This window comes from Ranitomeya variabilis, chromosome 4 (assembly GCF_051348905.1).
Source record: "Ranitomeya variabilis isolate aRanVar5 chromosome 4, aRanVar5.hap1, whole genome shotgun sequence".
NCBI classification, from domain to species: Eukaryota; Metazoa; Chordata; class Amphibia; order Anura; family Dendrobatidae; genus Ranitomeya; species Ranitomeya variabilis.
The window spans coordinates 178,035,823-178,061,175 of NC_135235.1; the positions used below are offsets into that span (position 1 = coordinate 178,035,823).

Here is a 25,353-nt window from a genome sequence, read left to right on the forward strand (position 1 = left end):
TTTACCTTTAACATGTTTGTCTATAATTTTCTTTCTAATTTCCTGGGACAACTCTTTCCTTTGCTTCCTCTGGTCCATCTACACAAAACGCGGATTTAGATACCATTAACCGCACGAAGAGAACCAAGATATAAAATCAAGATATCTTTATTAAATCAATTTACAAGACAACAAAAATTAGTAATAAGACCTGATATAATGACAGAGTGTCCTGAAGAGAAAGGAGACCTGCACCGTATCCTAAATAACAAATAACAAATGTAACCAATGGTACTGATATAACAGCCTAATATGCTAGAAAATATATTGTGGAAATACAGGGAAATAAAGTTCCTCTCACTATTAGGATGATTATCCCGTCCACATATTTCACACATATAACTAATGCTATACACACCCATTAGTTAGTACGGCATATAAAGATATCAAATGTATATGTATACAGACCCAGATAATGCAATACAGCAGGTCCCCTTCCTCCTTGTGCGCCCCGACGCGCGTTTCGCCCAGAGCTTCTTCCGGGGGCGTGGTTTTAGTGAGGGCCAGACATCAAATATATATAGCAAGCTTCCAATAGAGGTTAGACACACAATAGGGGGCGTGAGCTATAGTGCGGTCAATTTGGCTTAACGGCGCATGCGTTCGATGTCTCCTCCAGATGTAATAGAAACATCTCCAGGTCAGCGTTCACTGGAGCGCAAGCAATTAATGCCGGCGTATCCAGGTAAATGAACGCTCCTGGAGATGTACGGAGCTGAGACCTCTATGCGCATGCGCACCACCCAGAGAACATACAAGACCTAACACATGGAGTACCGATCTATTGTTTTTTAAGATGGGTGAATATATTACCTAACAAGTGTATATAAATACAGGAAGAAGTGCAATATAAATAACATATGTTAATAACAAATCCCCATGATTGAGAAAAAAGGGGGGAAATTTTTACCTGAATATAGTGCATTTCATATAGATGTATTTTATAAAAAGTGCCGAAATACTACAAAAACGCCCTTCAAGAGGCATATTAAAGTGAATGAATAAAAAATATATATATTCAATAAATATAATTTATTTAACTGCGAGAAGTGCTGTGTGCTAAGTGCAATTAATACTAAAGTGCATTCGTGCCTATAGAGGTGAAGGTAATAAGAAACCATCTGTATATTCATAGTGTGAAAAGATCACTAATATATATCTTAATGGAATACAAAAAGATAGTATTTTTACCATTTAGAGACCATCATAGGAAAACCAATATCTAATATATCACGCAATTAAGATGCTTCATTATCTTCTTTTTCACATATTCTTTTTTTGTTCCTTTTTTCCTTTTCCTTTTTTAGTCCATTTTCAATCCACGGGTGTTCCGCCACCAGCTCCAACGCAACACCAGCCCACCCTCAGCTATCACCGAACGTGGAAAGGTAAGTGAATGGAATACAACACATTAATGTCAAACCATCTATTGAAAACAGAAAAAATACATCAATCAATAAAGTTATCTAACAATACACATATATGAACTAAAAACAACCCGATATAAAAATATATATAAAAATATATATAGTACCCTCGTTATTAAAAAGGATGTCCCAAATCATAAACATTATTTACCAATATTTATCTATAGAAATGCTGAAAAACCAGAACTCTCATTGAGTCCCTGTGGACTCATAGCCCCAAGTCATTACGAACCTAAAAACAGACAAAAGGGATTTATTAGGGGGAACCGTGTGGGTTTCTTCCCATGTGGTTTATGCAAGGGCTGTTTAAATCATGTGAAGGCTACCACATTTTCCAATCACAATGGTTCACGCAAATATGATATTCGCAAAAATTTGAATTGCGTATCAAAGGGTGTTATATATCAAGCCACATGTACTTGTGGGAAAATCTACATCGGCCTCACAACTCGAGAGCTTCGCATAAGAACACGTGAACATGTAAATGATATCGAAAAAGCTAAATTGGTTGAGGATGAGAGTACATTGAAAACCATACCCAGGCATTTCAAAAAATATCATGATTGCCGGAGTAGAGACCTCAGTGTGAGAGGTATTGATCAGGTGAATATGGGAACAAGAGGAGGTGACCTTGGTCGAGTACTAGCCCAGCTAGAAAGTAAGTGGATCTATCGCCTTGGGGCTATGAGTCCACAGGGACTCAATGAGAGTTCTGGTTTTTCAGCATTTCTATAGATAAATATTGGTAAATAATGTTTATGATTTGGGACATCCTTTTTAATAACGAGGGTACTATATATATTTTTATATATATTTTTATATCGGGTTGTTTTTAGTTCATATATGTGTATTGTTAGATAACTTTATTGATTGATGTATTTTTTCTGTTTTCAATAGATGGTTTGACATTAATGTGTTGTATTCCATTCACTTACCTTTCCACGTTCGGTGATAGCTGAGGGTGGGCTGGTGTTGCGTTGGAGCTGGTGGCGGAACACCCGTGGATTGAAAATGGACTAAAAAAGGAAAAGGAAAAAAGGAACAAAAAAAGAATATGTGAAAAAGAAGATAATGAAGCATCTTAATTGCGTGATATATTAGATATTGGTTTTCCTATGATGGTCTCTAAATGGTAAAAATACTATCTTTTTGTATTCCATTAAGATATATATTAGTGATCTTTTCACACTATGAATATACAGATGGTTTCTTATTACCTTCACCTCTATAGGCACGAATGCACTTTAGTATTAATTGCACTTAGCACACAGCACTTCTCGCAGTTAAATAAATTATATTTATTGAATATATATATTTTTTATTCATTCACTTTAATATGCCTCTTGAAGGGCGTTTTTGTAGTATTTCGGCACTTTTTATAAAATACATCTATATGAAATGCACTATATTCAGGTAAAAATTTCCCCCCTTTTTTCTCAATCATGGGGATTTGTTATTAACATATGTTATTTATATTGCACTTCTTCCTGTATTTATATACACTTGTTAGGTAATATATTCACCCATCTTAAAAAACAATAGATCGGTACTCCATGTGTTAGGTCTTGTATGTTCTCTGGGTGGTGCGCATGCGCATAGAGGTCTCAGCTCCGTACATCTCCAGGAGCGTTCATTTACCTGGATACGCCGGCATTAATTGCTTGCGCTCCAGTGAACGCTGACCTGGAGATGTTTCTATTACATCTGGAGGAGACATCGAACGCATGCGCCGTTAAGCCAAATTGACCGCACTATAGCTCACGCCCCCTATTGTGTGTCTAACCTCTATTGGAAGCTTGCTATATATATTTGATGTCTGGCCCTCACTAAAACCACGCCCCCGGAAGAAGCTCTGGGCGAAACGCGCGTCGGGGCGCACGAGGAGGAAGGGGACCTGCTGTATTGCATTATCTGGGTCTGTATACATATACATTTGATATCTTTATATGCCGTACTAACTAATGGGTGTGTATAGCATTAGTTATATGTGTGAAATATGTGGACGGGATAATCATCCTAATAGTGAGAGGAACTTTATTTCCCTGTATTTCCACAATATATTTTCTAGCATATTAGGCTGTTATATCAGTACCATTGGTTACATTTGTTATTTGTTATTTAGGATACGGTGCAGGTCTCCTTTCTCTTCAGGACACTCTGTCATTATATCAGGTCTTATTACTAATTTTTGTTGTCTTGTAAATTGATTTAATAAAGATATCTTGATTTTATATCTTGGTTCTCTTCGTGCGGTTAATGGTATCTAAATCCGCGTTTTGTGTAGATAGATATTGGAAGTGCCATTAAGTATATAGTGTGTGACTAGTTGGTTGGTTCCTCTGGTCCATGTTGATGTGATACACACCATGTCACCAAACAGTACAGTGAGTATCTGTAGCCCTATATACTGTACAGGCCCACTCACTGATTCCAAGATTGTAGTGACCTGTGATGCTCGTTGGTGGACACACCTTGATTTAACATGTCCCTTTTGTCACATTATTTTCAGAGGTACCATCATTTTTATCCAGACCTATTTTATGAGTTTAATTATTTTTTTTTAATTCTGTGGAAGCATAGTTGAAAAGCAATATCTGACTTTCATTTGTTCATTTTCATAGATCTTTTATTTATTATTACTTTTGTCAGATTCAAGTTATTTCTGTGACCATTGTGGGTTTTTCTGTCATTAAACGAGGGGTACCAACAATTTTGACCACGTGTGTATATTGACAGGATGTCATATATAGAGACTATCATACCCTAGAACTACTTATAGGAATCCTTACCTGTCCATGAGGTTGGCACCCTAGGTTGTAAAGTATGACACTCCCACTCTTAGATGGCTATACCTTAGGACCCAATTACTCCCCTAATCTAAAGTGCAGCACAGGTAGTAATAAACACAAAATCCTGGGTGTGTATAATAAAATACACAGCAATTCACTGCCTCTATTTGAAAAGACAAAAATGGTATACATCAAAGTGTGCATCAATTATTATTATTACGTCCCTGCCTACAAGTATATGCATAAGTGATCAGGAGTAATCATGGAAAGTATACAAATAGGGCAATACAAAAAATCAAGACACCAGCTAGGATAAGCAAATGAATATACTTAAATAGATAACCAGCCTTAAAAGAAGTCCATATCATTCATATCTCAGGAGTCCCTGCTCCTCAGCTGCCAGCCACCATTCTTCTGTGTGTGGCTTCTCACATATAGTTAACCTGTCAATCAATTGTTTTTCTGTGCAAATGGTTGCGAGCTTCATAGAATGGGATTGTGGGCCCCTGTGCTGCAGGTTATGCATCCCTGAGCTAATGGTTCTCTGTTCGCAGTAACACTGACATCTGTGGTCTCCCTCTGCCCTTACGTTGTTGTACCCTTTTCATCTGTGATCATTATGCCCCATAGGGGTCTACCATGGGATTCCCTGGTCCTCCAGTGGGACAATCTAAGCCTGAGCACAACATTTCTTTATACTATATCGTAGAAAAGTACACATAGTAAAAAAGGAATATTTTTAACAAGACATTGCCAGGTGTTCCTGGGATCCAGTGTAAAATCTGCCACAAAGCCACCAGCTACTATGTGCCTTTTATACCACTGCTGTTATATTATGTAACAAGGGCTTTATTCTTGTGATTTCTTGTGAGTCTGTTTGTAGAATTATATATTTCTAATGAAGAAAGAGTAACATTATAAATAAGTATTGAATTGTCACTGAAGCAAATGATAAACATCATAGTAGTAAGGATAAGGTGGTCAAGCAAGGCTACCAAGTGTTAGACTTTGTGTCTCAAGAACAGTGTTGGCTAGTGTTGAGCAATACCTTCCGATATCCAGAAGTATCGGTATCGGATTGGATCGGCCGATATTCAAAAAATATCGGATATCGCCGATACCGATACCAATGCAAGTCAATGGGACAAAAATATCGGAATTAACATAAACCCTTTCTTTCCTTGTAGGTTAATTCTACATGAAGGAAAACAACTAAGAATATTGTAGGATGTATTGGGGGAGGTGGAGGAGACATTAAAGGCATACAGAGACACAGAGACCGTGCAGACAGCCGTGAACGGCGCTGCAAGGCCAAAAATAGCTCCTCTATGTAAACCTGTATAGTGTTTTTCCACAATCTAACAGGATACGGATGGAAAGCCACTAATAGGATAAATCAGAAATAATGTGCAGCAGGCTGCACTAATTGAAAAAAGGACAATGGAACGGTATGAGGCAGTGACGCACCCTGAGCTGACTACAACCAGCTGTGGCTGCAGACGAGACTACAGAGTGAGCTGCACTCACACAGACACCTTGCAGACAGCCTTGAACAGCGCTGCAAGGCAAAAACAAGGTTCTCACACAGCGGTTGCTAAATTATCCTGGGTAAAGCACAATAAAGCAAATCGCTATCTCATAACTGGCCCTCAGTCAGAACACAGCGTCCTGTCCCTAACTGAATTCACAGCAGAGTGAACCCAAAATGGCAGCGGCGACTTTTATACTGCATCATGACCTCATTTCAGCAGCCAATCACAGCCATGCCAGTAGTTACATGCCTAACATGCAGAACAGGATGTGCCCACACTTCTAATGATTCCTCATTGGCTGAATTCTGGCTCTTTGAATTATGGGAACTTCCGATTCCGGTATCCGATATACTGAAAGTATCGGAACTCGGTATCGGAATTCCGATACCGCGAATATCGGCCGATACCCGATACTTGCGGTATCGGAATCCTCAACACTAGTGTTGGCACATAGATCTGTTTCTTTTTGTGCTAGGTTAAGGGCAAAAATCCAAAGACTGGCAGATGTTGAGTATAGTGTAATATTATATTGTCAAATCTAATACATGGTTGTAAATCACAAATTTCATTGCAAACAAAATTTTGTAGCAGGATGCGTCTAGTGTAATTCTTGTGATTTTGTGTTTTACAAGCTGATTTCATGTAATCTTTGGAACAAAACGCAATATTGTTTGTTGGTGATAAATTTTATGAGATTAACTACATAAAATTCTGTTAAATGTCTGTGCTTACTAAGTTGATTAATGTAATGAGAAAATCACTGATGTATCCTTAATGAAATTGTTGTAATGCAATTCTTCGTTGTCTTGTATTGTGTCCTGTCAGCCATGTTGTCTTTGTGTCATCTTCAATCTAAAGAAAGCTTTAATCTCAGAAAGAAATTTCAAATTTAATAGAGCCCCATCTTGTTTTCCCGTTATGCTTCTAATTGTTCAATTTTTTGTCTTTCTTCAGCCACAAAGAAAGAAGCTAGATTAAATGTCCAAAGAATGTCCTTTCCTCCCCCGAATGCCACATCCAACTGTGTGCCCAGCTCTAAGCTCAGCCTGGAGCAACAAGATCCTATTCCTCTTGTAAATAATCGCAAAGGAAGCCTGTTTTTACCAAGTGGTCCCCCCATGCTGCACCTGCAGTTACTGGCTACCTCTGATACAGGGATATGTGCCAATCTCAGGTTGCAGCGGGCATTGAGCCTGCCAGGGAAATATCGTTATCACCCTAAGCAACCTCTATGTATGTAGAGCTAGATTTTCATAGGAAAGAATTACATTTGTGTGATCTGCTAGTACTCGGGTTGAAATGATATCCTTTCATGTGGCATCATACAGTGGGACAACTGAAGGTTTAATTGGCATTTTCATTGTCATTCACGTTTCACCAGTTGATAATGTAGAAATTCTCTATTAATGTCATTTTTAAGAATATAGTTATACAGATGTGTACAAAGAAAAATGTTGTACCCAGCCGAAAACAAAAATGAAATGCTTCATTTCAAGATTTGAACTGTAGTTTTGCAAAAAATAAAAATTCCTACACATTTGCTATAGCAGAAGCACTATTTTCACTGTGTACAACAATTTGCAAATTTGAAAACTTCTTTATTATATTTTAAAAGGAACCTGTTTCATTGATTAAGGTGCCTTACCGGAGTGAAGGTCTTACACTGCATATTTATACGGTGCCATCACTTCCCGATATATTTACACTCATGGATTATTATGAGTGAGTATTCCAAGGAATGGTTGTTTCCCGATATTCGGCAAGTGTAAATAAGCTAACAATCATCTGATGAACAAGCAAAAGGGAAATGCTTCTGCAGCTTGCTTCAAATGTTTGCTCTTGGCAGCACATCGTCCTGTGTAAACAAAATATAAGCTGCCGAGATCAGACCCAGTGCACAAAATGGTCTATTACTGATTATTTTATGCACATGGGATGTGTTCTTGGCTAGAAGACTATTAGATGACTGCCAGTTGGCAAACAAATAGCTGATCAATGGTCATTCACAGGGGGCCATTGTATGCCTACCTTAGGTGTTAGAAAGAATGAAAAAAATATACTTTTAACACTTTATTGCACAACACTTCTTCTACTTGCTGCAGTGAAGACTGGTCACGGACTCCACTTTCAGCATGCCCACTCACCTTTGATTGACGTTCCACTAGTCATGTCATGCGGGATGTTGATTAAAGCCAAGTGGATGGAAAGCCCTGGAAGGAGCGGCACATCACAATTTTAAAAGTATACTTTCTCACCGATTTAAAGGCTTAGAATTTCGTTTGAGTCATTTTTAACACTGTGTTGCCATACAGTACAACAACAGTTCAGGCGCCTTCTTCGACCTGACAGATTCCCTTTAACGTGTACAATATGACATATATCTGTTGTTGTACAGAAATCCTCTCAACTGTGAAAAAATGTGCAAAATACACACAATTCAACACTATTGTTTAGCATTAGTTTGAATAATCTTTTGAAGTTGCTTACATTAATGTTTAATTGATATGTGAAAGATATAGACGTTAATAGAAAAATAAAGCTTCCAGGAAAATAATTTTTTTTAATCAATAAAGGTTATTTGTTCGATTATCAGATAACATATGGTTAATGTCATTAAAAAAAATTTCACATTCTGACTATTCATTTTAGTAGTCCCAGAGCCACAGCAAATTACCAACATGTCACAATAGAGATGATATCATTTCCACAAGAGTACTGCGACTACTTAAAATTTTCATTAAACTGTGTGGGATTTTTCAGCTGCTGTGACTAATAAGTTTAATGTTGTACTAGAACCACTGACATCATTTAAAGGTTTATGAACAAAAAAAGTTATCCTTTACCAATAGAATAGGGGATTTTCTGCACAAAGATGGCGTCGGCCTGATTTACTGTGCCCGCGTGAATTCCGCGCAGGTGCAGTGAATCATTTGGTTGATCCCGGCGGCGGATGCGTGACATGTCTACAGGCAGAGGAAGCCGGTCACATTAAAAGGGGTTTTCCCATGAACGAAAGTTCATTTAAAAAATTGTCTGTGTCTGACCGTGTACGGAGCATGCCACATCTCCTGGGCAGGGGAGGAAGCAAAAGACAATACTGACAATACAGCAGGGGGTCACAGAGGATTCATTTTGTCAGGTAAAATATTTCACTGACTGTTTTTAAACAATATTTAACCTCACAAAATGTATCCTCTACAATCTCCTGCTGCAATGTATTGTCTTTTGCTTCCTCCCTTGCCCAGGAGCTGTGGTATGTTTTGTACATGGTCAGACACAGACAATTTTTAAAATGAACTTTCGGTCCTGGGAAAACCCCTTTAGGGTATGTGCACACGTAGATGGAACCTCTGTGGATTTTTCCGCACCTGTTTTGAGAAATCCGCAGGTAAAAAGCACTGCGTTTTACCTGCAGATTTACTGCGGATTTACCTTGGATTTTATGTATTTTTTGTGCGGATTCCACCTGCGGTTTTACACCTGCAGATTCCTATTATGGAGCAGGTGTAAACCGCTGTGGAATCCGCACAAAGAATTGACATGCTGCGGAATAAACAACGCTACGTTTCCGCACGTTTTTTTTCTGCAGCATGTGCACTGCAGATTTTTATTTCCATAGGTTTATATGGTACTGTAAACTCATGGAAAGCAGCTGCAAATCCGCAGCGTCAAAACCGCTGCGGATCCGCAGCAAAATCCGCAACGTGTGCACATACCCTTAGACGGGAGAAGTCAGCACATGGGGAAAGACAGAGTGGATAGGTGGGTGAGCACATGGGGGGAGAGATTCTCAACATTGCAAAGCATGCCCCCATCGTGACATTACCGCCCTCCCAATGCGATAGCATTGGGCCTCCATCTAGTATTTAAATAATTAGACAATGAACTTCTTGTTCAAACATTCTTTAAATTGAATATCCACAATTGAATACCATTTCAATGTAATTAAATTGTTGTTAAACTATGTACTGAATAATCTGTAATTAAACTCAATTTTTATACATTTCTCTAAATCCTCTGCATAAAAATGAAGATATTCTTTCTGTCTATAGTCACCACTAAAGGAATACTGCCACTCACTGTGGTATAATTGTTATGAATATCAGGAAATGACCTATTGTTTAATTCAAGTTTTTGTGTTACGTGTATTGAAAAAAAAAAGGGGGTTTTTTATATTACCATCTTTATAAAAAAAAACTGGAAATCTTGCAATTTTCACACTGGCCATGAGGGCTATTTTAGAGTCATACTTTATTTCCATTAAAGAAAGGTTTTCAGCTCCTTATCAGCAGGATTACGGGATCCACCAATCACAACACGGGATGTCACTGCTAACTCTGCTTCCTTCACAATTACCATTGCATATGCTTGTTAAACACTTCAATAAAAAATATGGTGAGGATTTCATCATTGTGCCTTATTTACAAGTGTTAATTTCTGAAACAAGGAAGTTAAAGGAGAAAAAGACCCAATGACCAGTGTGAAAATTGCAAGATTCCCTAATTTTATTTTTAATTCAGATTTTGCTAATTTAAAAAAATGGCAAAATTGTTTATAAAAAAAACCTATTTGATACAAAACCCTTGTAAAACAATAGGTAATTTTCTGATGAGACATTCCCTTTAAGTGCCTCCAAGACGATCATAACCTATGTTGGCGGCTTTGTGGAGCTCATAATATATATAGGAAGCTATTTGGGGGCTCATACTGTATATAGGAGAGTATGGGAGTTCATACTGTATATAGGAGGCTATGTGGGGCTCGATACTGTATATAGAAAGCTATTTGTGGACTCATTTTGTATATAGGAGGCTATGTGAGAGCTCATACTGTATATATAGAGGCTATGTGCGGGCTCATACTGTAAATATAGAGGTTATGTGGGGCTCATACTGTATATATATAGAGTCTATATGGGGCTCATCCTGTATATAGAGAGGCTTTGTGGGAGCTCATACTGTATTTAGGAGGCTATGTGGGCGTTCATAATATATATATATATATATATATATATATATATGCTGCTCAAAAAAATAAAGGGAACACTAAAATACCACATCCTAGATATCACTGAATGAAATAATCCTGCTGTAAATCTTTTTTCATTACATAGTGGAATGTTCATGTAGGAATGCGCAGACCTCGGAGGATATGCTAGGATACTCGAGCATTCCTACATAAACAGTTTCCTGGAAAGGAGGTCACACACACTGCTGAGCATCATTTCCTTGTCTTGAGGCTTTTCCACTGAAGTTGGATCAGCCTGTAACTTCATTTTCCACTTTGATTTTGAGCATCATTCCAACTGGTAGCCTGTGCTAGCATTTCTTCTGCGGTGTTGCTATCAGTGTGTCAAGAGTGGGAGAAGAGGCTTGCATTGACAATCTAACACAATGGACAGCACTTTGAACACATTTTATAAGTGGTCATAAACTTGTAAATAACTCATGAAAGAAGAAAGTTAAGTTAAAACCAAGCACTCCATTGTTCATCTTGTGAAACTCTCAATAAATTTGATGTGTTACATGACCCTCTTCCCATTGAAAAAAATAAAGTTGGATCCAAAATGGCTGACTTAAAAATGGCCACCATGGTCACACCCATCTTGAAAAGTTTTCCCCCTCCCATATATTAATATGCCACAAACTGGAAGTTGATATCACCAACCATTCCCATTTTATTTAGGTGTATCTATATAAATGGCCCACCCTGTTTTTATATATATATATATATATATATATATATATATATATATATATATATATATATATATATATATATACTGTGTATACACAGTGTGAAAGTATTTGGCTCCCTGGAAATTTTCAACCTTGTCCCACATATCATGCTTCAAACATAAAGATACCAAATGTAAATTTTTGGTGAAGGATCAACAACAAATGGAACACAATTGTGAAGATGAACGATATTTATTGGTTATTTTAATTTTTTGGGGAAATTCAAAAACTGAAAAGTGGGGCGTGCAATCTTTTTCGGCCCCTTTAGCTTAATACTTTGTTGTGCCACCTTTTGCTGCGATTACAGCTGCAAGTCGCTTGGGGTATGTCTCTATCAGTTTTGTACATCGAGAGACTGAAATTCTTGCCCATTCTTCCTTGACAAACCGCTCGAGCTCAGTGAGGTTTGATGGAGATTGTTTGTGAACAGCAGTTTTCAGCTCTTTCCACAGATTCTCGATTGGATTGAGGTCTGGTCTTTGACTTGGCCATTCTAACACCTGGATACGTTTATTTGTGAACCATTGAATTTTAGATTTTGCTTTATGTTTGGGATAATTGTCTTGTTGGAAGACAAATCTCCGTTCCAGTCTCAGGTCTTTTGCAGACTCAAACAGGTTTTCTTCAAGAATGGTCCTGTATTTGGCTCCATCCATCTTCCCATCAATTTTAACCATCTTCCCTGCCCCTGCTGAAGAAAAGCAGGCCCAAACCATGATGATGCCACCACCATGTTTCACAATGGGGATGGTGTGTTCAGGGTGATGAAATGTGTTGCCTTTACGCCAAACATATCATGTGGCATTGTTGCCACGAAGTTCGATGCAGATGTTCCCCAGAGCACTAGTATAATAATTGTTGTGAATTCTGCTCTTGGGTTCCCTCCGGTGGTTGTTGGTAGTAGTGCAGTTCTCCCTGGGTTGCAATCCTGGGCAGGTGTCCCTGCTGATTGCAGCTCTGACTGGGATATTTAGGTGTGCAGGATTCATTAGCCCTTGCCAGTTGTCCATTGTTCTTGGAGGTTTTGCATCTCTGTCTGGTTCCTCCTGCCCTGCTGCCAAATCAGCAATGATAAGTGTCTGGTTTTGTTTCTACAGCACACATGCTGTGTGCTTAACAATTCAGGACTATTCAATGTTTTTTCTTGTCCAGCTTAGACTATGTTTGGATATTTTAGTCAAGTTGGATTCTCAGGAGATGCAGATATACATTCCATGTCTTTAGTTAGTTGGTGGAATTTTTGTATTATCTGCTGTGGATATTTTTAGGGTTTTAATACTGACTGCTTAGTATTCTGTCCTATCCTTTCCTATTTAGCTAGTTTGGCCTCTTTTGCTAAATCCTGATTTCTGCCTGCGTGTGTCTTTCCTCTAATACTCACAGTCAATATTTGTGGGGGGCTGCCTATCCTTTGGGGTTCTGCTCTGAGGCAAGATAGAATTCCCATTTCCATCTATAGGGGTATTTAGTCCTCCAGCTGTGTCGAGGTGTCTAGGATGTGTTAGGTACACCCCACGGCTACTTCTAGTTGCTGTGACAGTTTAGGGTTTGCGGTCAGTACAGGTTCCACCTACTCCTGAGAAAGTCTCATGCGGTTCCAAGGTCACCGGATCATAACAGTACAACTGGCCAACAATGAGTTAAATGCATCTCCTGAGAATCCAACTTGACTGAAATATCCAAACATAGTCTAAGCTGGACAAGAAAAAACATTGAATAGTCCTGAATTGTTAAGCACACAGCATGTGTGCTGTAGAAGCAAAACCAGACACTTATCTTTGCTGATTTGGCAGCAGGGCAGGAGGAACCAGACAGAGATGCAAAACCTCCAAGAACAATGGACAACTGGCAAGGGCTAATGAATCCTGCACACCTAAATATCCCAGTCAGAGCTGCAATCAGCAGGGGCACCTGCCCAGGATTGCAACCCAGGGACAACTACATTACTACCAACAACCACCGGAGGGAACCCAAGAGCAGAATTCACAACAAATAATCACATGATCTATCCAGGGGATCATGTGACATATCATGTGTTGGGGGGCTCCCGTCTTCTAAACTGCCCAGGGCTCTGGTTACTCTTAATCTGCCCCTTATTTCACCTCTTATACTCTGCTCTTTCAATGGGGTGTCATTGCAGATGTCATGCTGATTGACAACCATCTTCCCACTGTCAATCAGCATGATTTTGGCACTAACTTTTGACTTTAGTCAAAAGAGCAGAGTGTAAAAGAAGAGTTCTGTCAGAGTGACATCAGCAGAAGCCATAGAATCGCTGGAAGGAATGGTCTGTGACTGCACTGGGCTGACAGAGATCGGCGCAAGGTAGGAGAGGATATGATGTCAGCAGAAGCCATAGAATCACTGGCAGGAGTGGTCCATGACCTCTTTGGGCTGACAGAAATTGGTGACAGGCAGGACACATTCTTGAGCCCCCACCCCAGAGCTGATAAGCTGTTTGTAGAGACTGGAGTGTCCATCCTCACCTTTCTTTTAGGCTGGGTTCACATTTGCTTTCGGGGGCTTTGCGGAGGGCTGCTTACGTCGTCCGTTAAGCCCCGCCTACTTCTGCACACTTCTGCATGCGTTTTGCATACCTATCTTTAACATTGGGTATGCAGGACATGCGGATGTATGCGGATGTATGCAGATGTGTAATTTTGACGTGCCCACCATCCGCACAAAATGCAACTTTTTGCATTTCCGTGCAGTCAGCGGGCGCATCAAAACAACGCATCCGCATACATCCGCATGTCCTGCATACCCAATGTTAAAGATAGGTACGTAGGACGCAGGCAGAAGCATGCGGAAGTAGGCTGTGCTTAATGGAGGATGTATGCAGCCCTCCGAAAAGCCCCCAAACGCTAATGTGAACTTAGCCTTACACTGCCCTGTGCAGTTGAATGCTATTCTTTTAGTAGAAACTGTGCTTGAAAATATATCTCAGGTTTATTTTATTTAAATGGATCGATGTTATAGCACCAGACACTAAGAGAACAATGTTATGCCTAGTCAACAATGCAGGGAAGTACTGTAATCACAGGATAGGCATGGCCCCAGATAACTGATTGGTGGCAATCATGCCCCTACCAATCTAATTTTAAAGAACTGGAAAGCCCTTTAAGCATTTGTTGAAAAAGCTATACTGGATGCAGGATGTTTGTCTTTGCAGAAAACATTTGTTTTGTTGAGTTATAACTTATAAAGAAACTATTATATAGAACTCATCACGCTTGTGTTCATCTCCTATTGACTTTAAACGTTAGTTTTAAATGCTCAAGTCTATCACAGAAATTATATAAAATTCAGAATAACTCACCAGTTTCAGTGGGATTGGATGACTATCTAATCTGTATGACAGTCTCCCAGCTCTCTCCCTGCAAATGCTGTGGGGGGAGATAAGGATTGGGTGGTTTAAATTTAATTGCCAATCCTTTTATTTTGCAGGCTAATAAACTGCAGTCTACACTCTCCCTATAAAAAAATATGAACCCTCGGCAAAGCCAAATGTTCATGCATGTATGGGAGTTGACACAGATAGCTGTCAATCAAAGGAGCGTTTGGTCGACATCTATGCCAGATGAATGGACGCCATGATTGAAAGCACTTTTCCTATGTTAGAATGCTATAGCATATCATTAGTATATGCCATAACATTTTTATTACTGGGGGTCAAGTGCATGGGATTGTGTTACAATTCCTCACACAGCAGTAGTCCAGGGGTGTTGCTGTATGGGAACACATTTAATTGTAAGGTTTTTGGAGGACACTAATCAGTAAGTGATGACATATCTTTACTCTCCTGTAATCTCCTCTAATAGGAAACATCACCATGCTTCTCCTCATTGTGTTGAGAATCCAGTAAAAACAGTATTAAAGGTACACCGGTCCCAAACATACAAATCATTGCCAGGTCTATCAATCATTCATTTGCTTGTCTTTCATGGTGTTGAATGACACCCATGTAATTCTGATTCTACGTGGGCCTTTTTCCCTTTTTCTCATTGATTGGTATGCTTGGTGCTTGCCAGTGTTACTACATAAATAACTAATCTAAAAATAACAGTATGAAGTGTGTATTACGTTGTCTTCTAGTACAGCTGATGTTAACAGTGCAGATTTTCATAATTGTTGGGCAAATCTCTTGAGTGAGAAAATACCTTTTTTTCTTGCTGGAAACAGATGGACATTGCTGTTCCTGTTGACAATAAGATGTGGGCACAGTCTTATATTGTCAGCACTGATTCAGGATGTATTGGTACACGAATGGTTACACCCAAATTATTCATTATTTATTAGTACATTTCCAGGAGGAATGACAGAAGAATAGTGTAATGCATATATGCCTCAGTATTGTTAATATTTGGAACATACTAAGACAGAAATATCAGCGGAGCTGACAGGTCCTCTTCAAAGAAAATCTATCTCAGAACCACGGTTGAAATTTCTGTACTACGGTATATGAAATGTGTGCGATCAGTCAGTATACTGTCGTTATATCAAAATGGAAAAGCTGCAATTATTCTTCACACTTAGTTCTAGGGATAGTACAGTATTTGACTAATGTTTAGGTCTCCTTTTGCTTTCAGTATACCATGCTTTATAATGCACTCCTGGACATTTATTATTACTATTATTATAGAAGAAAACCAGAAGACTTTTTAATACACTGCTGCTGTTTCCATTAATCTTGATGTGCAATACGGCATTTTTTACACACTTGTTACTTAGATTTAGGGCTTTGTTTAACATTTTCTTTAAAAAAAACAGACCATTTACAGGTTAACAGCGCCTTAAATTGTTGTGCAGAGCCCTGAAATGAAGTCTATGCTAATCCAATACATTTTAGACCCCTTGAGGGTTTAATTAATAGAACAAACAGCTAACAGTAGATGTCTAGAAATAAAGGAGGGGAGGAGGTAATTAAAGGTTAGGTTGGAGGCTTCCCAGGCTAGAATTAGCATGTAGGGTAACATTGTATGTTGTTTAATGAAGGGTGAAAAGGCATATAGCATGTTACTGTAATGTCAGTAAAAGGGAACATAGGAAACACCTTAAGGTCCACCATCATCAAATGATGCCATCTAGGTCCAGAATAGCTTAACATGTTCACACTACTAAACAATTAGGTATTTTCAGAGATCAATTTCTAAGTCAATATAACTGCAATATGAATGAATTAGAAGCAAACTATTTGGTTATTCTTGCAGAATAGTATCCTTCTTTTAAGTAATCACTAAAATCCTTATATGCTCTTTAAAATCTGACTGATTAAGGGTTGACAGGTTCTAAACTGGATTCACCTTGACAATTCAACATAGAATTAAAGTGTCATAAGTAATAGCTGACAATGTGTCTGTCAGATAGATCTGTCAGAATGCTTCATATAACCAATAGCAAATAGTTTGTGCAAAGTTACGCTTTGCATTTGTGACTGGCAAATTTACTTAATATATTTTGGGCACTGAACTTCCATAACATCGTAGGATAATCTTCTCAGGAAAGGGTTCCTGCATGAACTGATATTTTTTTTAGTCCCCTCAAGTAAATGTTTTGGGATTGACCCTCTCAGCTCCCTAAACTTCCAGGTCAATTTCTGTTTTCTCAGTGTGCTTTGTTTCCCCACACTTAACAGCTTCCGTCCTTCTCATTGTAGGCTAGTGGTGGTGAAGCTGTGCGTGGCTGACTTGTTCCATGTTTTGTCTGTATTCCTTTCACTTCTGTACTCTTTCTGTTAGTTTCTTGTTGTGTTCTGTCTACAGTTCTCCTCACTCTCCCCTGCCTGACCGCTTTGCCTGTGTTTGCAGTTGAAGATGAGCAGCCCTCAGCATTGTCGCCTAAGAAAAAGCAAAGGAATGGAGGAATGAGGCACTCCCCTAATTCTTCACCTAACATGATGAGGTGAGAATACAGCAGAAGTGATCAAATAATGTCATCTGTGTCTTCTCCAAAAATAAATGCTTGTTGTCATGTATTCTAGATTTTTTTGCAGGTGGAAAACAATGATTTTCATTTAGAAACATCATATTTAAAGTGTACCTCTATATTTGGGGTGATTTTCATGCTAGTATGTTGCCTGTGGTATCGCTCTTAAAGAGATGTACATTTGAACAGCTTTTGGATTTGTTGTAGCCCATACCCCTTAGATAAACTAGTATTATGGTGTTTTAGGGGTGTAACGTGAAGTTGGAGGAAGGTAGAATGTCTAATAGGACCACTCACTCATGTGCCCTTTATAATACAGGTGTCTTAGTCCCATTAGATTAGGTACAGCGCTGCACTCCTTATAAGCGATGGTGGTGTAGCCTTTGTGAGTATTCTGTCTAGTAGGCTGCTGCCTCTTTTCACTGCCGGATAGAAATCAACAACTCTTTTATGTGTTCAAAAGTGGATAGCATTTCTAGTTAAAATATTCAGCTGCATTTAAGGCCATTTAGTGGTGTTATATGTAAAACATGTTTGCATGTTAGTGAGGAGATAGAGCTGTCCAAGGAACTGGAGGCGTTTGCTTAGACATATCTGACAGCTGTATGTGGTGCTAAAGAATTAGGCTCAGTCTTCATTCATTGAGAACTTTAACTCTATATGTGGAGTTGAATGTCTGTAAAGGCCTGTCTTTACCCTTGGATAAAGTAAAGTTTTTTTTCTTCCACAAAGCAGCAGGCAATCTGTCAGTATGTGTTTAAATCCTCTTCTCTATTTTGCTGTTTCGAAATAAATGTTGTAGCTAAGGAGAGAAAAATGAGAATGGGGGAAAAAAAAACCTGCAGGGTTGTTAGATGGCTTTTTAAAGCATGAGTATTTATTCTGTCAGCGTATCAGCAGGTAATGACAGAGCTGAAAAAACAATTTCTGTCACGGAAAACAATTTGAAAAGGCGTTTGAAAAATACGTCGGCTCTAAAGTGGGAGCACTCTCCCCTCGTCCTGTTCCTGTGTAGCTGCAAACAAGCGGTGGCACTAATGATAACATGAACCAATCAGCCAGCTCCCATGATATGCTAGCCTAAGGCTAGGCTCTCTTTGAAGCACTGCCTATGTGTACAGCTATCTGTTCATTGGGACTATGTTGAATGAATTAGTACAATCTGAGCTGAACCTGAGAATTACCTTCCCTTTTATGCTGTCGATTAAAATCAAATCTTCATTAATTGATTTAGACAGTGAAGGGAGAGAAAAACTAATAACATGCAGGCTGCTCGTCTAAGGCCTGCTGTAGTTACACAATGTAACGGTGACGTGACAGTGCAGTAATTAGGACATTCAGAACTTAGTTGGATGCTGTTCACAGGATAGCAGTCACACAGTGTACAATCCCTGACAAATAAACCATACTGTATTTATTCTAAGGGACTACTCCAGACTAGGCAGTGGAGGGCACGTGCTTAGTGGCGCCGGGCTGCAGGGGGTGGTACCAAAACCTCCCCTCCCCTCCGTTAGACAATCCAGGAAATATGTTGCCTTTTCAGGGGGAGGGGGGTCAGGAGGGGGTGGGGACGCCCCTCCATATTTACCTCGATGCAGGGAGTTGACTTGACTGACCCAGGAAGTAGTGGCGCTGCAACTTCCTGGGTCAGAGAGGTCCTTGATTTCGAGGTGCTGCTGCAGCATCTGTGAATGTGAGGATGATAAGATCATCTCTCACTGCAGACAGCACAGCAGAGGAGGAGGAAGACGACATGGGAGGACACAGGAGAATGTGAAGGCTGGTGAACAGGGGAGACTGGTGACAGGGCAGGCTGTGCTGTATACTGGTGAACAGGGGAGGATGGTGACAGGTCAGGCTGTACTGTATACTGGTGAACAGGGAAGGCTGGTGAAAAAGGGAGGCTGCTGTGCTGTATACTGGTGAACAAGGGAGGCTGGTGACAGGGCAAGCTGTGCTGTATACTGATGAACAGGGAAGGCTGGAGAAAAAGGGAGGCTGCTGTGCTGTATACTGGTGAACAAGGGAGGCTGGTGACAGGGCAGGCTGTGCTGTATACTGGTGAACAGGGAAGGCTGGTGAAAAAGGGAGGCTGCTGTGCTACATACTGGTGAGCAGGGGAGACTGGTGACAGGGCAGGCTGTGCTGTATACCGGTGAACCGGGAAGTATGGTGACAGGGCAGGCTATACTGTATACTGGTGAACAGGGAAGGCTGATGAAAAAGGGAGGCTGCTGTGCTGTATACTGGTGAACAAGTGAGGCTGGTGACAGGGCAGGCTGTGCTGTATACAGGTGAACAGGGAAGGCTGGTGAAAAAGGGAGGCTACTGTGCTACATACTGGTGAACAAGGGAGGATGGTGACAGGGCAGGCTGTGCTGTATACTGGTGAACAGGGAAGGCTGGTGAAAAAGGGAGGCTGCTGTGCTATAAACTGGTGAACAAGGGAGGCTGGTGACAGGGCAGGCTGTGCTGTATACTGGTGAACAGGGAAAGCTGGTGAAAAACGGAGGCTGCTGTGCTGTATACTGGTGAACAGGGGAGGCTGGTGAAAAAGGGAGGCTGTGCTGAAAATTGATGAACAGGGGAGGCTGGTGAAAAAGAGAAGCTGTGCTGAATACTGGTGAACAGGGGAGACTAGTGACAGGGAGGCTGTGCTGTATACTGGTGAAGAGGAGAGGCTGTTGACAGGGGAGGCTGTGCTGTATACTAGTGAACAGGGGAGGATTGTGGCAGGGGAGGCTGTGCTGTATACTGGTGAACAGGGGAGGCTGGTGCTGCTATATACTGGTGAAAGGGGAAGCTGGTGCTGCTGTATACTGGGGAACAGGGGAGACTGGTGCTGTTATATACTGGTGACAGGGGAGGCTGATGCTGCTGTATACTGGTGAACAGGGGAGGCTGGTGCTGATATATACTGGTGACATGGGAGGCTGGTGCTGCTATATAGTGGTGAACAGGGGAGGCTGGTGCTGCTATATACTGGTGAACAGGGAAGGCTGGTGCTGCTATATACTGGTGAACAGGGAAGGCTGGTGCTGCTATATACTGGTGAACAGGGAAGGCTGGTGCCGCTATATACTGGTAAACAGGGAAGGCTGGTGCTGCTTTATACTGGTGAACTGGAGAGGCTGGTGCTGATATATACTGGTGAGCAGGGGAGGCTGGTGCTGCTATATACTGGTGAACAGGGAATGCTGGTGCTGCTATATACTGGTGAACAGGGAAGGCTGGTGCTGCTATATACTGGTGAACAGGGAAGGCTGGTGCTGCTATATACTGGTGAAGAGAAAAGGCTGGTGCTGCTATATACTGGTGAACAGGGGAGGCTAGTGCTGCTATATACTGGTGAAAAGGGGAGGCTGGTGCTGCTATATACTGGTGAACAGGGAAAGCTGGTGCTGCTATATACTGGTGAACAGGGGAGGCTGGTGCTGCTATATTCTGGTGAACAGGGGAGGCTGGTGCTGCTATATACTGGTGAACAGGGAAAGCTGGTGCTGCTATATTCTGGTGAACAGGGAAGGCTGGTGCTGCTATATACTGGTGAACAGGGAAGGCTGGTGCTGCTATATACTGGTGAAAAGGGAAGGCTGGTGCTGCTATATACTAGTGAACAGGGGAGGTTGGTGCTGCTATATACTGGTGAACAGGGAAGGCTGGTGCTGCTATATACTGGTGAACAGGGAAAGCTGGTGCTGCTATATACTGGTGAACAGGGGAGGCTGGTGCTGCTATATTCTGGTGAACAGGGGAGGCTGGTGAAAAGGGAGGCTTCTTTGCTATATACTGGTGAGCAAGGGAGGATGGTGACAGGGCAGGCTGTGCTGTATACTGGTGAACAGGGAAAGCTGGTGAAAAAGGGAGGCTGCTGTGCTATATACTGGTGAACAAGGGAGGATGGTGACAGGGCAGGCTGTGCTGTATACTGGTGAACAGGGAAGGCTGATGAAAAAGGGAGGCTTCTGTGCTGTATACTGTTGAACAGGGGAGGCTGGAGACAGGGGACGCCATGCTGTATACTGGTGAACAGGGGAGGCTGGTGAAAAAGGAAGGCTGTGCTGAAAACTGATGAACAGGGGAGGCTGGTGAAAAAGGGAGGCTGTGCTGAATACTGGTGAACAGGGGAGGCTAGTTACAGGGGAGGCTGTGCTGTATACTGGTGAAGAGGAGAGGCTGGTGACAGGGGAGGCTGTGCTGTATACTGGTGAACAAGGGAGGCTGGTGACAGGGGATGCTGTGCTGTATACTCGTGAACAGGGGAGCTTGGTGACAGGGCAGGCTGTGCTGTATACTGGTGAAAGGGGAAGCTGGTGCTGCTGTATACTGGGGAACAGGGGAGACTGGTGCTGATATATACTGGTGACAGGGGAGGCTGATGCTGCTGTATACTGGTGAACAGGGGAGGCTGGTGCTGCTATATATTGGTGACAGGGGAGGCTGATGCTGCTATATAGTGGTGAACAGGGGAGGCTGGTGCTGCTATATATACTGGTGAACAGGGAAGGCTGGTGCTGCTATATACTGGTGAACAGAGAAGGCTGGTGCTGCTATATAATTCTGACAGGGAAGGCTGGTGCTGCTATATACTTTTGACAGGGAAGGCTGGTGCTGCCATATACTGGTGAACAGGGAAGGCTGGTGCTGCTATATATGGTAAACAGGGAAGGCTGGTGCTGCTATATACTGGTGAACAGGGAAGGCTGGTGCTGCTATATACTGATGAACAGGGAAGACTGGCGCTGCTATATACTTTTGACAGGGAAGGCTGGTGCTGCTATGTACTGGTGAACAGGGAAGGCTGGTGCTGCTATATACTGGTGAGCAGGGGAGGCTGGTGCTGATATATACTGGTGAGCAGGGGAGGCTGGAGCTGCTATATACTGGTGAATAGGGAAGGCTGGTGCTGCTATATACTGGTGAAGAGGGAAGGCTGGAGCTGCTATATACTGGTGAACAGGGAAGGCTGGTGCTGCTATATACTGGTGAAGAGGGAAGGCTGGTGCTGCTATATACTGGTAAACAGGGGAGGCTGGTGCTGATATATACTGGTGAACAGGGGAGGCTGGAGCTGCTATATACTGGAGAACCGGGAAGGCTGGTACTGCTATGTACTGGTGAACAGGGAAGGCTGGTGCTGCTATATACTGGTGAACAAAGAAGGCTGGTGCTGCCATATACTTTTGACAGGGAAGGCTGGTGCTGGTATATACTTTTGACAGGGAAGGCTGGTGCTGCTATATACTGGTGAAGAGGGAAGGCTGGTGTTGCTATATACTGGTGAACAGGGGAGGCTGGTGCTGCTATATACTGGTGAACTGGGGAGGCTGCTGCTGCTATATACTGGTGAACAGGGAAGGCTGGTGCTGCTATATACTGGTGAACAGGGGAGGCTGGTGCTGCTATATACTGGTGAACAGGGGAGGCTGGTGCTGCTATATACTGGTGAACTGGGGAGGCTGCTCCTGCTATATACTGGTGAACAGGGAAGGCTGGTGCTGCTATATACTGGTGACCAGGGGAGGCTGGTGCTGCTATATACTGGTGAAAAGGGAAGGCTGGTGCTGCTATATATTGGTGACGGGAGGCTGGTGCTTCTATATACTGGTGAACAGGGGAGTCTGGTGCTATGCAGGCTGGGGATTTAGGGGAGGTTAACATTTTAAAATGGGGATTAGGGGTCATATTCATATGGAATAGTTTTTATTGGCGCTATAAAGTTAAATCTACTTTATTTAATATGCAAATGAGGGTGTTTTGCAGCACTCTCGTTTTTGTATACTAAAGCTTGTCTTTATTGTCAGCGCTCCATTAGTAAAAGTGAGTGCTGTCAAAAAAATCAGCTTACTCACTGAGGCTGGTTTCACACTTGTGTTTTTTTCAAGGCAGGCAAAATCAGGTTTTTCAGCCAAATCCATATCCTTTCAGGATCCAGTTTTTTTGTCTATTCACTTTAATGGTGTCAAGAAGCAACCTGAAGTATCTGTATTCTGCCTGACACCATTAAAGTGAATGGGGAAAAACTGGATCCTGAAAGGATCATGATTTGGCTGATTTGAAAAAAAAAACCGCAAGTGTGAAATCAGTGACACTAGATGAGTCCAGCAGCGTGCTCCAAGTGTCAGTGTGGCTGCACTCAATGTGGCTGCAGGCTCACTCGCTCTGACGCCTACTACCTGTCCGCTCTTGGCTTCCCTTTGAACACCTTCAGTAAAGAGGAGGGGTGAATGAGCAGACAGCATGTCTCTATATTGCTAGGCCTCTCCTCCCTGAAGCAATGGTTAGGTCACCTATTTATCTCTTGATGACTTTGAAAAGCTGAAGGTGTTAAATTACTCTCAAAAGACTGAACCTGTGCGCATTCTTTTAGTGTTTTATTTTAAAAGCTTTGTACAGAGTAGATCTGCCTTAAACAGTAAAATAAAGTGTGACGTCAGTAAGGGGCGCGACCACGAAAAGTGCCTAGGGCAGCATGAAGGCCAAATACGGCCCTGGGGGCACACAATCATTAGAGACGGTATTGAACCCTATATATGCGCACTTTGGACAAATAGACGGTCACTGCAGCTTACAGTCTTAATCTTTTAAAGTGTTTATAGTTTTGATATTTAGAGATGTGTAAATTCTTATGATGTAGTACCCTATTGCAGCCTGTCTTTAAGTCTGCTAATTACGTAAGTCTTTTTAAGCTGTCAGCACTAGTGTTGAGCGATACCGTCCGATATTTGAAAGTATCGGTATCGGAAAGTATCGGCCGATACCGGCAAAGTATCGGATCCAATCCGATACCGATACCCGATACCAATACAAGTCAATGGGACTCAGGTATCGGACGGTATTCCTGATGGTTCCCAGGGTCTGAAGGAGAGGAAACTCTCCTTCAGGCCCTGGGAACCATATTAATGTGTAAAAGAAAGAATTAAAATAAAAAATATCGCTATACTCACCTGTCCGACGCAGCCGGGACCTCAGCGAGGGAACCGGCAGCGTTGTTTGTTTAAAATTCGCGCTTTTACTTGGTTACGTGAGGTCCCGGCTTGTGATTGGTCAGGGCGGCCATGTTGCCGGGACGCGGACCAATCACAGCAAGCCGTGACGAAATTACGTCACGGCTTGCTGTGATTGGTCCGCGTCCCGGCAACATGGCCGCCATTAACCAATCACAAGCCGTGACGTCACGGGAGGCTGGACATGCGCGTATTTTGAAAAGCGCGCGTGTCCAGCCTCCAGTGACGTCCCGGCTTGTGATTGGTTAATGGCGGCCATGTTGCCGGGACGTCACTGGAGGCTGGACACGCGCGCTTTTCAAAATACGCGCATGTCCAGCCTCCCGTGATGTCACGGCTTGTGATTGGTTAATGGCGGCCATGTTGCCGGGACGCAGACCAATCACAGCAAGCCGTGACGTAATTTCGTCACGGCTTGCTGTGATTGGTCCGCGTCCCGGCAACATGGCCGCCCTGACCAATCACAAGCCGTGACGTCACGGGAGGCTGGACACGCGCGCTTTTCAAAATACACGCATGTCCAGCCTCCCGTGACGTCACGGCTTGTGATTGGTTAATGGCGGCCATGTTGCCGGGACGTCACTGGAGGCTGGACACGCGCGCTTTTCAAAATACGCGCATGTCCAGCCTCCCGTGACGTCACGGCTTGTGATTGGTTAATGGCGGCCATGTTGCCGGGACGCGGACCAATCACAGCAAGCCGTGACGTAATTTCGTCACGGCTTGCTGTGATTGGTCCGCGTCCCGGCAACATGGCCGCCCTGACCAATCACAAGCCGGGACTTCACGTAACCAAGTAAAAGCGCGAAATTTAAACAAACAACGCTGCCGGTTCCCTCGCTGAGGTCCCGGCTGCGTCGGACAGGTGAGTATAGCGATATTTTTTATTTTAATTC

The 25,353-nt window shown here is 42.0% G+C and overlaps 1 protein-coding gene across 26 annotated transcripts in view; it reads left to right on the top strand.

Moving 5' to 3' along the window:
* Positions 1-25,353, top strand: part of KCNMA1 (potassium calcium-activated channel subfamily M alpha 1) — a 1,075,276-nt gene that overhangs the window by 890,314 nt on the left and 159,609 nt on the right. For 25 of the 26 annotated variants that reach the window (XM_077259420.1, XM_077259433.1, XM_077259414.1 and 22 more), the window contains one exon: positions 17,333-17,426. In XM_077259420.1, the coding sequence (XP_077115535.1) occupies positions 17,333-17,426 (94 nt within the window). Of the gene's footprint in view, positions 1-17,287; positions 17,427-25,353 lie in introns of all 26 variants that reach the window. The other variant, XM_077259423.1, reaches the window with a different exon arrangement.